The sequence below is a fragment of the Leuciscus leuciscus genome (assembly GCF_965113295.1).
Source record: "Leuciscus leuciscus genome assembly, chromosome: 12".
Classification (NCBI taxonomy): Eukaryota; Metazoa; Chordata; class Actinopteri; order Cypriniformes; family Leuciscidae; genus Leuciscus; species Leuciscus leuciscus.
This window is the reverse complement of record NC_138736.1, coordinates 40,698,236-40,712,365: the sequence shown is the minus strand read 5'-3', so window position 1 is coordinate 40,712,365 and position 14,130 is coordinate 40,698,236. Positions and strand designations below refer to the sequence as shown.

Here is a 14,130-nt window from a genome sequence, read left to right as displayed (position 1 = left end):
GTAAATTAAACCAATGAAGGCTTTTAGCTCTTCAACTGTTATGTCCCATATTTCGTCCTCCTTGACTCGGTGGGCCTCAGCCACGGTGCAGTCCCTTATGTGTTTCAGCATGCCATCATCCACTAAACACAAAAAGGCTGTAAGGGCATCTTCAATATTGCGCTTGGCGTGCGCTGTCGGGCCTGCGGCTTCAGTTATTACATTTTGGCATTGTCGCCTTCCTCTGTCTTCACCCAGCTCTATATAGGTCCACACTGTGCCGTCTTTCGCCGTTTCACGCCTTTCGGCTGTAAGTGGGTTTATTAGGCCAGCTTCCTCATCTCGTGGTGGACTGTGTTGTCTTGACACAGCAGGCATATCTGATGGATCAGGATTTTGCACTATTGGCAAAAAAAAAAAAAAAAAAAAAAAAAAAAGAACAGAACAGACTAATTACTTTTTTAGTTCATGAAATCGTAATCTTGTTAGGACTAATTAGCCCATATGATTTCTACTAGCCTGACAATATAGTATAATACTAGCAATAGAATAATAATAATGAAAAGATGTGTGCATTCATTCACAATTTTACCTCAGGGTGCCTGAGGTAAAAAAGTGAATGAATGGATCGGTCGTCAGGAAAGGTGCGTCGGTAACAGCGGTGGGTGTGTGAGAGGAAAAATAATAGGACAAACATTTTCGATAGCAGATCTGATCGGCATAGCCTACCTTAGATAGTTAGAGACGGATAACTATAACGTTACTTTGAAGTAACGTATTATTGATAATATGGCTTGTCTGCCTCACAAAGTATAAAAATATAGCTAGAGAAGAAGAGAAACATACCTGGAATATTATCCGATGGAACAAGGTCAGTTCCAGGATTGGAGATGTCCAGCCGGCTCTTTTTTCGACGGGGAATTAATTCATTATCTGAATCACTCTCAGAGCTGAATGAACTGTCCAGGGACCAAGAGACATCGCTGTCCTGATCCGAACCTGCTCCTCCATCAGACTCCTCATCGTCAAGCCTCCTAAGCATGGCTAAAACCTCTGTGGCTGTCATTGTTCTTTTTGATGACATTTTCGTTAGCTCAAATGTATAACTTATAGCAGCTAGTGTTGGAATAGCTTTAACAAAAAAGGACAGATCGTTGCTATGCTACGGGTACCAATAGGCGGGAAATGTAGCGGATTTATGTATCAATAATGCGTGCGGTCAAAATGACCGCTATGGCCATTCTAGGTAGAAATAGTCAGAACTGTTTTTTGTTTTGTGATTTTAATAAAATAACAGTGTCAGAATAAAATATACACATATTTAGGAAAAGTCAGAGTCCTACAGCCAAATTGATTTTATTTTAACAAAGTTATTACACTGTAAAATTTAAAAACGGTCAAAATGACCGTCTTGGGAGTTCTAGTGTTAATTAAAAACTGCTATTTACAAGCTTAATTTAGGTTCTCTGTGTTTGAGCAAGAGCAGCACCAAACCAGTAGGTGGTGCTAATGTCCCAAATTTAGGTACGCGTTAACACGTAAATACGCGTTAACGCGACAGTTTCACACGTTTTGGCCCTTTTGGCCTTCCATACAGAACCCTATTGGCCATATATGTAATGAGGGTGACGTGGCAACGAGTCACTCACTTCACCACATGTGGAAGCATAAGAGGCACTATATTAAAAAGTCTGTGGTTATTAATAATTATGAATGTGGTGGTCTAAACTTTCTAGATTTTACTTCTTTAAATAATACTTTCAAGATAAATTGGTTAAAACAGTATTTAACTAACCCTGATTCATTCTGGAATACTCTTCCTAGTCTTGTTTTCTCTAAGGTGGGTGGTCTCCCTTTCCTATTGTTATGTAATTACAATATCACCAAATTGCCCCTTAAATTGTCAAATTTTCATAAACAAGCGCTTTTGGCCTGGCACCTAATTTATAAACACAATTTTAGTCCTCACCGGTACTTTATTTGGAATAATTGTGATATTATCTATAAAAATAAGTCGTTGTTTTTCCAAAACTGGGTTAAGAATAATTTTATTTTGGTTTCTCAATTAATTAATTAATTCTGATGGATACCTGTATTCATATTCAGAGTTTTTGAACAAGTACAATATACCTGTCACTCCACGAGAGTTTGCTATTGTAATGGATGCCATCCCTTATGGAGCAATAACTCTTCTCAGAGATTCAGCTAGATCCCAGATTTCTTTATCAGTTGCTCATCCTTTTGATACAACGATTGGAAATATTTGTTTTTTATCTAACTCTTGTAGTCGGAACAGAAAAATTAGACAGCTATTTCAAAATGAGATTGTTTCTCTCCCATACATTGTGTCGTACTGGAATGGCCAGTTTGTCAATATTCCATGGAAGAAAGTGTGGACTTTGTCATCTAAATATTTAATAACCAATAAGGTTAAGGATGTGTCTTACAAATTACTTCATCTTTTTTATCCTGTGAAGCTTTACTTAAAAAAGATGTTTCCTGATATTGACACTTTATGTTCTTTTTGTGGTGCTGAACACGAATCCATTTCTCATCTCTTCTGGGAATGCACATATACAAGTCTGTTCTGGAAGGATTTTTGTATCTTTGTGCGCACATTTTCATCACAGAGCTTTTCTTTGTTATACAAAGATGTTTTATTTGGTCAGCACAACTTTGATAAAGATGTAAAGGACCAATATTTTTTGATAAACCTGTTTATTTTTCTAGCAATTTTTTTTTTTACACAAATGTAAATTTCAGGATGCTAAGCCCTACTTTTTTATTTTCTATAAGGAACTTAAATCCTACCTGGACACTCTCAGTACATCCAGCAATTCCAAAGCCCTTAAAACTGTCTCACTGTGTCATTTGCATAATATTATCCTGACTATATAATTTGTAGCTGTACTCACAATTGTATTTACCCCTGGCATTGATTTTGTACGTTCTTAGCAATAAAAAAAAATAAAAAAATAAAAAAATAAATAAATAAAAAAAACCTCTGCCTCAATGGCCATGGCCTTGAATTTCCTGCATGAAACAATGGTTTTAGGAGCAAACAATGGCAAAATGAGTATATTATATGTGTATTCCTGAAAATTTTTGTTACAAAAATTTATATTTGGAATAAAATAAATGCAATTAATAATGTGGTGAATTAATAAAGCTCTTGGAATTAATAAATGTAATGTCAACATTTCCTTTGGTGAGGCACTGCCTACCCTGCCTACCCCAGTGCCATAGAGAGAGAGAGTTGCGACACTCCCATAGACCTCCGTTGTAAATAATGGCGGCGCTTTTAACCGCCTACTTCCGGGATATGAAGATCGGAATAGTTCCAAACACTGTCATTTGGGCGTTGGACACCATTCACTTACATTGCTGCGCGTCGAGTTGTTCCAGAGTTGCCGAAATATCGACCTCTTTTGAATTGTCAACTCTCTATATTGTATCAGAGGCCCTTTGCGATGCTTATACTGGTCTTCATTTGTACATGCACAGCGTAATTATTTATATTTTATGTTGGTTGTTTCAACCAATTTTCAAGCACTGCCTGCTTAGCTAGCGCGACTTCGTCAGCTAAGAGTTCGGTAATGAATCGCTACCACCTTTATAGCAACTTTTATTTAATTTAATTTTTTGGGATATACTAACTTTTCATTATGTTATTATTGTCTTGAGTGAAGCGGCTTGTGAGAACAATGCTGGACCTTTAGGATTGTTATGGCCATCACCAGTCCTGTCTGTTTCATGGATCACCTGCCCCTGGTTTTTGTTTTTCTTGTTCACACACACAAGCACACATTTTTGTTGTCTGTCATTGTTTAATAAAAAATATTTTATTTGAAAACCTTCATTTGTATCAGCCATGCTTAAATTCGTTTTTAATCTGTTATAGTTTTGATAATGTGTATGGCCTTAATCTTAAAATAATATTCTTAGTCTTAACATGATCATGTTTCACGTTGTGGTCCTGGGGGTGGCTAGCCTGGTTAAAACCAGACCCTTCTCAGTTGAAACTGAGTGTAGGGTCTGGGGAAGCTATGTAGACAATTCATTTCCAAAGGGGCGTCACCAACCGACGTAGCTCCCTTCGCAGGGAGCTTGATTGACAGGCGATCTAACCAATCATAATCCGCCATCCGCCATTTTGTCCGACAAAGCAGTCAGGAGAGATCAAAGAGTATAGAAGTAACTTCTATACTCTTTGGTAGAGATAGCAGATTAACATGGGAGGATTTGAACATAACGGAGTGTACTGACGTCTTTCCGCGGTTAAAACAACCATCCTTCCCATGTTCATTCATGTTTATTTGATGCTATAAATGAACTAGAAGGAAGTGATGATTGGTTCACGAGCAGCTTTAACTGATGCTCTACAGCGATCTGTCAGACACATTAAAGAGCCACAAAACGGTATGTATCGTTTCAATTTCTTTTAAAAAATGACCAAATTTGAAAGGTGAGACTTTGTTTAATATGTTTAATATCAAAAGTAACAGAAAAGTAACCTGGTCTGTCCTGTCTGTCAGCGTGTTGTCAGTCTCCTCTCTGCTCCGCGATGTATTTTTCACTGCGTGAGAACATGGTGTGGCGTGAGAGCAGCGTAGCTTGTCGGGCATAGCGACAGTAACTAAGGAGGGCGGGTCTTTGCGATCAGATCGATGAAGGAGATGACGTATGCTTCGAGTGTTGTTCTTTGCTCCGGTTTAAACGAAAACGGTAAGTTTAAATCGCTCAAAACAGACGCGATAACTGATTCGAAGGAGTGATGTTCCACGGTGGCATCCATCTTTGTAACGAAATCTCCTTCAGCATCGCTGCGCTGTCGTCATCATGTAAATCCCTCCCCAAACGTTTCTGATTGGTGCCGCGATTTCGGCGGCACAGAAATGAGTTTGAATGGGCTCTTCTCCAGACTATCCTGGAGAGAGAATTAAAATTCGCCGGAAGTAGTCTGGGTTTTCCCAGGCTAGGGGGTGGCCACTTTCATCAGAAGAAGTGAGCTAGCTTCTAAGCGAATTCTGAACGGACCGCCACGGCAGACCTCTTTGCGTGATCACGAAGGTAGGCTAATGGCTGAATCAAAATTTATAAGCAAAATCACGGGAATCAATAGCCTAATACAGCCCAGTTGTGCTAAAATAAATATCATGAGACGTCCATCATCAGATGAATGATATGGAAAAGTTAAAGCCACACCGCGGAACTTTTGCGGGCGCTAGGGGCGCTAGACCTGTAACTTTCACGTCTAGCGCCCCTAGAGGCCACAAGCGCCGCAGCACTGTCGCAAAAGTCTGCTCCATGAGTATATCAGAGCCTATGGTCACGTGATGGCCGTAAAGCGATACGTTCTCCAGGTCACATGACCTGGCCAACGACGGTCCGTCTTCTCCAAACTTACATAGGCGGTATTTCAAGAGGGCAGCCCCGCTCGGAGCATTAATAGTGTCAAACGCTGTATATTGGCCTGAGGAATCATTTAAAATAACTTGTATGCGTCAACTCTTTAGGTCACAAAGTCCACGGTGTGGCTTTAAGTTAGAGCTGCTAAAGCCAGTGCTACTACCCATGCGAACATGAACACTAAGCTTTTCCCTCCAAAAATATAGCTTAAAACTTATCTCAAAATGCAAAACTGACATTAACAAAATGCAATAATGCAATTACAGCTGAAAAAGTACTTGGGTGTGTGTTTTATTTTATATTTACCGTTCAATAATGCATTCGCTGCTGTCTGTCCCATAGAAGAACATGACAGCCAGCGTACGTTTTGGAACTATTGGGGCTTACATGAACCACGTGACAGCCATAGCGGCGACATCAAAGAGTGTCGCAACTCTCTCTCTCTATGGCTCTGGCCTACCCTGACCGCACGTCCCTGGCAGGCTGAGAGACAGAGCTGAAGGGAGCGTCTGCAAAGTGCAAAACCCGAAAAGCGTTACTACGAAAAGAGTCAATAACTTCACTGTCAGAGAAGTTATTGAATATTTTTCATAAAAATCATAGAAATTATATTTACAATTGTATATACAATTAAAAATCCCCCCCCCCCCCCCAAAATAAATAAATAAATAAGTGTAGTTGTTGTATAACCAACAGGACAGCAGTGATGTGCGAACTGAATTTGGCAACAATACAGTGAATTACAGTGAAGTTATTGAATATTTTTCATAATATTTATATTTCAATATTTCAATATATTTCAATATTTCAATATATTTCAATATTTCATACATTTTCTTTTTTCCAAAAAAAGTGTTGTAGTATAGCCAACAGGACAGCAGTGGTGTGTAAACTGAATTTGGCAACAATACACTGAATTACAGTGAAGTTACTGAATATTTTTCATAATATTTATATTTCAATATTTCATACATTTTCTTTTTTCCAAAAAAAGTGTTGTAGTATAGCCAACAGGACAGCAGTGTGTAAACTGAATTTGGTGACACTATAGTGCGTGACATTGAAGTTATTGACTCTTTTCGTAGTAACGCTTTTCGGGTTTTGCACTTTGCAGACGCTTCCTTCAGCTCTGTCTCTCAGCCTGCGCATAGAGATCAATGTATTTTGTCCACTGCGAATAAAAGCTCTTTTCGAGGAAAATTATGTTGTAGCTGCTTGTCTAAGTTACTACGATTAAAACATATGTGTTATTTTGTGTATTAAGGACGTTTAGCTCACGAGTTATTGACCCGAAAAGTTCGGATCTGTGAATTTATTGCCAACTTTACTGAGGTGAGTTCGTTGTTTACAAGCGCCATTTTACACCCGGGTTTAAGAATCTTTAAATAAGAACAACGGATCATAGTATCAAGTGATGTTTGTATAATGTAAGTTTGATTTAACGTGCTGTTGATGGAAAACTCGAGCCTCAAGGTGTCTAATAACTTTATTCAGAGCAAGAGTTCGGTGTGGCGCATGGAAATTAACTTAACTTAAATAAAGTAACGTTACATTAAACACGAAATTCTTAATGCATTTTTTTTTTACTTATCAATTATTGGACATAGACATATAGCCTACATGTTACACTTTTACACTTTTTATGCGTCTAATTTTCGTTTTCATTACTAAAAAACAAAGTTTCTAGAAACCGCAGTGTTGTAACACTTTTCTCTTTAACATCTGTAGTGTTTGTTTTAACTTTTTTTTTTTGTGCTGTTTTTCTTAAACTTTGATATAATTGTCTGTGTAAATGAATGTCAATTACAAAGAGTGCTGTTGTTAAAATCTCCCTTAGTGTAATGTCATTTTTATTGAACATTTAATACCAATAAATACATTTATTGGTGTACATAAAAACCAATAGGAAACATGAAATGAAATGTTGATAATGTCTAATAATTAATGATTAGAAATCATAAATCTGATTTGTTTGGTCTTCATAAACACACTGAAGAAAATGTCAAATGAAATGTATTGTATTTGAGTGTGTGTGAATGAGTGTTTCTGATCTCTTACTCGAGCAGCTTCATGAAGACTGAGTGAATCATGGACGACACACACACATTCAGACATGGAGATTCTTCTCCAGGATTCAGGTACTTCAATCTTCATATGATCTTAAAGCTGCCGTCGGCAACATTTTTTTGATCATATTCAGTGTAATCGACACTATAATCCGACAGAACAACATAAATAAGGTGGTTTTAGAAAAAAACCCGAGCTTCTAACTCCACCTGGAGCGTGTTATTTGTTTTGCAAAAATCCAGCGCTCCCGCTTCATCAGGTCCAATCAGCGCAGGGGGGTGTGAGATCTGACTGTCAATCACAGGTCGTGCACACGCCACAGATCCCCCTCACTCGCGCACGTTAATATCACATGCACACGCCACGCCTGAAGTTCGCCTGGAGATTGCATGAAGCGTCATGGCGGAGAGAAAATCTACTAACAAGCTTCCAATTCCTCGGTTATTGCTATCTATGGATAGATTAGCCAGGGCAGCCTACCTCCGAGTCCATGGTGTTGATAGATGCTGAAGAGACGGACGGACGCGTTCACAGAAAATCAGGTACACACGCACAGTGACGCACTGACGAGCACGACCTCGATGGGAGGGTGCTCGCTGGTAGTGGGGAGGGGCATGAGAGTTGTAAACATTCAAAATTTTGGTTAATCGACCCAATCTGCCAGACTTGCCGACGGCAGCTTTAATGTTATAGAAGACTCATTTTCTGCACATAACAGGGTGTTGTGTGTGTTTGCCAGGGTTGGTATAGTGATCTGTTGTCTCTATCATATTCTGGTGCCGGGATATACAGTAGTTGGAGCCACTCAGGGTCTTTAAACACTGTCCAAAGACACACAGATACAGTAGACAGCTAGATGATATATGACATTATCCTTGGACAGTCTCATCACTCTTCAACACAATAGACAACCTTCTCATGTGGGATTTATTTTCATGTTAAATCAGCCAAGTTGATTCTTGTCTCTATTCTGTTATCTCTGTTCTATTAAAGTCAATGTGAGGGTGACAAATCAATCTCACCGGAGTCCAGCTGTGTGTCCATGAGGAGTGACGCGTCTATGGACCATCCAATAAAATTTAAAGGAAAACCCACATCAACTGATCTGAGGTACAACATTTCATAGATAGATAGATCTTCTCGAGTTACATGCATGCAGACTTTGGAAAAAGACAATTTTTTGTCTCTCAGACAGGTTTGTTCTATCCATTTATTTCAATAGAGGAAAACAAGATACATTTATTGAATTGAACCATATAGGCCCTGAAAAATTAAGAAGAAAAAAAATGCTTTGTATTAACCCTTGTTTACAAAGCAGTCTGGTGTAATATGATTAGCGCAGACATTCATGATTTTAGGTAACTTGAGCAGCAGATTCCCATCATAAACAAAATTAATCCTCTGTGTCTTCAGTGTCTCAGTTGCCGGGAGTAAATGAAGAGTCTGATGCTCACTCTTACATCTAACAACACACCTGGCTTTCTTAGTAGGGAACTGGGGCATTTCTCTCATCACTACAGCTGCTCCAGCACGTGGAAAATGGCGGACTGTGTACAGCTCACTGAGGGCGGGTCTATAAGCATTAGTGGGCGGGGCCTAGGCATTTTGTAACGTCACAAAAAGTAGCATCTGCAAATGGCCTTTTCTGAGGCACAGATTATGATTTATGGAGATCCGAAATAGAGTGGATGGATTTTTACCATTATAGGGTGGTTGTGTACCTAGGGGTACCAGGCTCCACCCACAAAAATAATGTGGGAAACTCAATAGGCTATATGATGATAAAAAAAAAAAAAACTAATTTAATTACCTTATTATTAAAATGCATTATTAGGATTTTACCACCTCCGCCTCATTTTGAGCCAGGAAAAACCCTGATGAAGCTCAAGGTAGACCAACAATGACGGTCTGAATGTGCAGAGGCTACATTGCAGGACTAGATAGTTGGTGATGTCAACAGCCTCCACTGTCGGCAAATCCTGAAGTTCTACTGAAAACTCACTCATCTTCATGAGAAACGGGTCACGTCCAACATATCTGTTAATTAACTCCTTGTATATATGTCTTGAACTGGATCTAAATCCGTACAATACGGACTCTCCGCAACGGTTTCCTCCATAGACGTATTCTCCATGTTTACTTCCTGTCCTCCGTCTAAAACCGCCGTGACTGAAACCCAGCAATTGCACACATTTACCTGGATAATCCTTGAGGTTCCTTTCTCTGTAATGATGCTTGCTGATGCACAGCGGTGTCCAATCTGTCTACATCTTCATGTACGTTATTATGACTCCTCTGTGTGTACACACTGCCGACACACATTTATGTTCAAACACCATGTAAAGGTGAATTTTACATTATAAGTCCCCTTTAACTCTTTACCCTCCACTGAGGGAATGTTTCGGCTTTCCATGTTTTGACTGTTATACGGTAGGGGGCGCTATTACACATCTCCTGAAAGAGTATTATCTCCTGATCAAAGCACAGGCACGAAGGTGAAAAAACAAGCGATCTCATATGTAATCATATGCTTATGTAAAATAACACGATCATCAACATTAAACAGCATATAAATCAAAACTAGTATGTAAATAAAACTTTTTTTTTTTTAGATTTAAAAAGACAACGTTCTCATGTGGAATTTATTTTCATGTAAAATCAACCATATTGGTTCTGGTAGAGAATAACTCTATTATTTCTATTCTGTTGTTGTATTAAAGTCAATGTGAGTGTGAAAGATCAATCTCTCCGGAGCCCAGCTGTGTGTCCATGAAGAGTGACGCGTCTATGGATCATCCAATTAGATTTGAGGGAAAACACACATCAACTGATCTGAGGTACAACATCTTTGTTTAGACAGACAGAGAGACCACAAATAATGCATGTATGGCATAATTCTGCAAATATCCACTTATTATCAAAATACAGAAATAGGTGATGATATTGTGTAAGCATGTATAACTCAGAGACTCACACTATTATAAAGCGCTGCAATAGCAGGAGTCGAGCACAGGATCAGGTCTCCTCTCACAGCTGATCCAGAGCTTCAGTCCTGATGTTTCACTAACATCTACTGACCCACAAAACACTGATAATCTGGACCAGAACAATACTGACAAACTCAATCAAACTAAACACAACTACATCACTCAGTGTTTCCCCTACAATGTATTCAGCAGCGGCGCTGCAAAATCTTCACATGATCAGTAATATCACGACATTAACTTCATTCACTTACACACCTAAAAACACTGAGATATGACAACCAGCGGCGCTGCTAATGTGGTGGCTCTGAATCCACTTGTTGACAAGAAAGGAGGAAAGAGCCACATCCACATATGGAAATATTTTCGATGAGGCTAATGTCACATTGCCATAAGAGGCTGTTCATATAGCGCGTTGTTTGCGCGTGCAAATTCGTAATTTAAAATGTAGATGCGGCAAGCGCGCTCATAACAGAAGCGACGTGGCTCACTCGTTTTTCCAGGCGCGCCTCTGTTCATGGTTGCATAGCAACGACAGACGTGGCGGGAGAGCAAGCGCTTGTGGAAAGGAGAAAACGGTACGAACTGCAAAATTGGTACAGAGAACCGTGGATTTTTACAGAATATATAAAAATTTGCAGTGAAAAAAAAAAATATTCACCTTTAAGTCATTTCTAGGTGAAGACAGACCTGAGGAATAGGCTACAAGCAGGGTGGGAATTATACCACGACCACGCGGCCATGGCCGCCGTTGCCCTACACTTTGGCCTTCATGCCCCGTGAAAAAAAAATCATCGTACGGCCACAGTGGCCTGTGTGCCCTGGCCCTGTCCAAGTTCCATGTATAAAGCGCCAGTGCGGCATAGTGGGCTTGCTTTTGAATTACAGCGAGCCACCCAAGTAGTCTCTGAACTGAATTTTAGCGCGGCTCTGTGTTGCTAGGAAGTTTGTTTTGTTTACTGTGTTTTTACTCTGGTAAAAGCGCCCGTGTGACGTTGTTTGTGCGTCGTGACTTGTTAGTTTCGCTTGACTAAACAGGAGGGCGGGACCTAAGCCAGTTAAAGTATTTATTCTAACAAACTGCTAGTACTTATTAGAAGAAGCAGTCGAACAACAGGAGAGACCATCAGTCTGTGAGTGTTTATTTTTCCCAGTTGATTTTAGCGCGGCTCTGTGTTGCTAGGAAGTTTGTTTTGTTTACTGTGTTTTTACTCTGGTAAAAGCGCCTCCAGAGGTAACGTTATGTCTTAACCTGTTAACACCGTTGCCAGTGCGTCGGCGCACTGAAGCGTTTTTTTTTTTATATAGTTCAAAGTTACTATAAGATTTAATGTTATTATCTTGACAAACTATACATCATTAAAAAGATATAAGACTCACGTTTCAGTATTTGACCACTATTGTATTCTGAGAAATTTATATTGACAGTTATGTCATAATTTGTGTCAGGAGTTATGAAATGCAAAAATGAATCGATACCTTTAATATGAATTATGAGCGTCAGACGCTCCCGTTCATAAAAAACTCCTGTGCTGTCGTCATGAAAGCGATTCACAAAACAACGTCCCTCACGGCTTTTAGATCAAAAGTGTGCAGATTTGGAGAAATATTGATATATTCTCAGTTTACATCAGATTTCTATTGACAGGAATAATATTTTATTGAATTTATAGCCAAATGCGTCGATGTAATCATTATGAGCGCTGTATACTGATGTGCTGTGTTTTCAATTCATACCAGCAGCCTGAGGGCACTCTACTGAACATTATAGTCCATATTTGAAACACATGAAGAAAAGTGTTCGACAATGCAGGAAATCCCAAATCTCTGACCACAAACAGAGCTAACAGATCGCTGTAACATGCAGATTATGTCGTTTTGAAGACAATAAACATTTTTTCTATGATATTTGACTTACCTGTGTTCTTCGAGCCATGTCAGGCATTTTCATGATAATAGATTATATGTATAATGTTATGCTAATCGATAGACTTTATCATCGTTGCATTATACATAAAATATTATATTTCCTCTCAGATTTTTTTTTTTATCTGAAGCCAAATCAGATCACAGAAGGTTATTTAGAACACTCGACTTGCATTATAAAGTAAGTTAGGAGCACAAACATGGTTTTAATCTCATAAATTGTCATGTATTGATGGTGTGCTAAGCTAAGAAATAAAGTCATATGACATGATCTTGAAAAACATTTACCTAAATACAGAGTTTTAGACATATCATCTTCAGATTTTAAGTATAACATGGTCAGACATGTGGCTTTAGCTGCAGTGCATTTCTAGATTGATACAATGCCAACTTCAATTTTATTTTCATGAAGATGTTTCATAAAAAAAAAAATTCTCATAACTTTTTTTTTTTTTTTAAGTCATAATTCATGTCTTATTCCAAATTAGGATGTTATGGTATCAATCTGAATGGGAAAACCGTCGAATTGTACTCAATGGCCTTTGTGCCCTGTCATATGGCCTTGGTGCCCCTAAAAAAAAAAGAAAAGGTGGAGGCCAAATGGCCTTGCCCCTAAAATTACATAATTCCCACCCTGGCTACAAGGACAGCATCTGGCCACGTGTATGCGTGTCAGCATTAATGTGATAATTGTGACCAGTTCAAGGTGTGCTGCAATAATCATGCCTTGAATCTGCTGATGGTATATTTGTATGTCTCAAAATGTTCATTTCTATCCACAAAACTTGCCAGAACTCATGGTTTAAGGGGTTATTATCTTCCAGAGGTGCATGCCCTCGTAACAAAACGTAACCGCACCGCTGCTGGAAAAATTTAAAGGGAAAACACTGTCACTTATTTGGGAAACACAAACACAACAACAGATTAAAAAGCAATTGTAAACGATGGATGGATTGATTCTCTATGTGAGGTTTCTCTACATGTACTGTAATTTAATTAAGAATTCTTGTCTCTGTTCTTTTGTTTCTATTCTATTGAAGTCAAAACCACAGGGAGAAATCAAACTCACCGGAGCCCAGCTGTGTGTCCATGAAGAGTGACCAGTCTATGGGAGAGCCAATGAGATTTGAGGGAAAACACACATCGACTGATCTGATGTACAACATTTCATAGATAGATAGATCTTCTCGAGTTACATGCATGCACACTCTGGAAAAAGACAATTTTTTTGGCTCTCAGACAGGTTTGTTCTATCCATTTATTTTAATAGAGGAAAACAAAATACATTTATTGAATTGAACCACATAGGCCCTGAAAAATATCAAAAAAGATATCAAAAGACAATTTTGCTAAGAACTGAAATCTAAAAGGATATCTTTAGAACTTCTTGAGTTACAGACATGCAAACTTTGGAAAAATACACATGACGGTTTCTGCTTCAGAGTCCCAATTTTAAACTGTCACCGTTTGGCATATAATGCAACAAAGATAAGCGTAATTTGCCAGTTATGGGACATGTGGGACATGTGCCCACCACTCTTTTCCCAGGTCGATATTGTCCCCACCACTTTTTGAAACATCTCGCAGCACGGATGTACCTAATACACACGAAACATCTCCAGTTGACTAGCAAGAGTATTCATTTCATTAGTTTGTGTTAATTTCATTCTGGTGCTGGAATGTGGAGTTTTTTAACTCATGCTGAGTGTGTGTTGCCACTGTTATCAGTGTCTGAACGATCTCTTGTGTCTAGGCTTGCATAGAC

General features: G+C 38.9%; 1 protein-coding gene and 1 long non-coding RNA gene across 14 annotated transcripts in view; one reads left to right on the top strand and one right to left on the bottom strand.

Annotated features, from left to right (window-relative positions):
- The window catches only part of LOC309511429, a 138,346-nt gene that overhangs the window by 97,543 nt on the left and 26,673 nt on the right, over positions 1-14,130 (bottom strand). The gene's annotated exons all lie outside the window — the stretch shown is intronic.
- The window catches only part of LOC309511318 (NACHT, LRR and PYD domains-containing protein 3-like), a 249,257-nt gene continuing 241,192 nt past the window's right edge, over positions 6,066-14,130 (top strand). For 2 of the 13 annotated variants that reach the window (XM_082186434.1, XM_082186423.1), the window contains exons 1-5: positions 6,071-6,720; positions 7,455-7,526; positions 8,449-8,565; positions 10,176-10,292; positions 13,406-13,522. In XM_082186434.1, coding sequence (XP_082042560.1) covers positions 7,477-7,526; positions 8,449-8,565; positions 10,176-10,292; positions 13,406-13,522 — 401 coding nt within the window. In that variant the 5' untranslated portion in view covers positions 6,071-6,720; positions 7,455-7,476. Of the gene's footprint in view, positions 6,721-7,451; positions 7,527-8,448; positions 8,651-10,175; positions 10,293-13,405; positions 13,609-14,130 lie in introns of those variants that run through there. The other 11 variants (XM_082186432.1, XM_082186433.1, XM_082186435.1 and 8 more) reach the window with 10 other exon arrangements.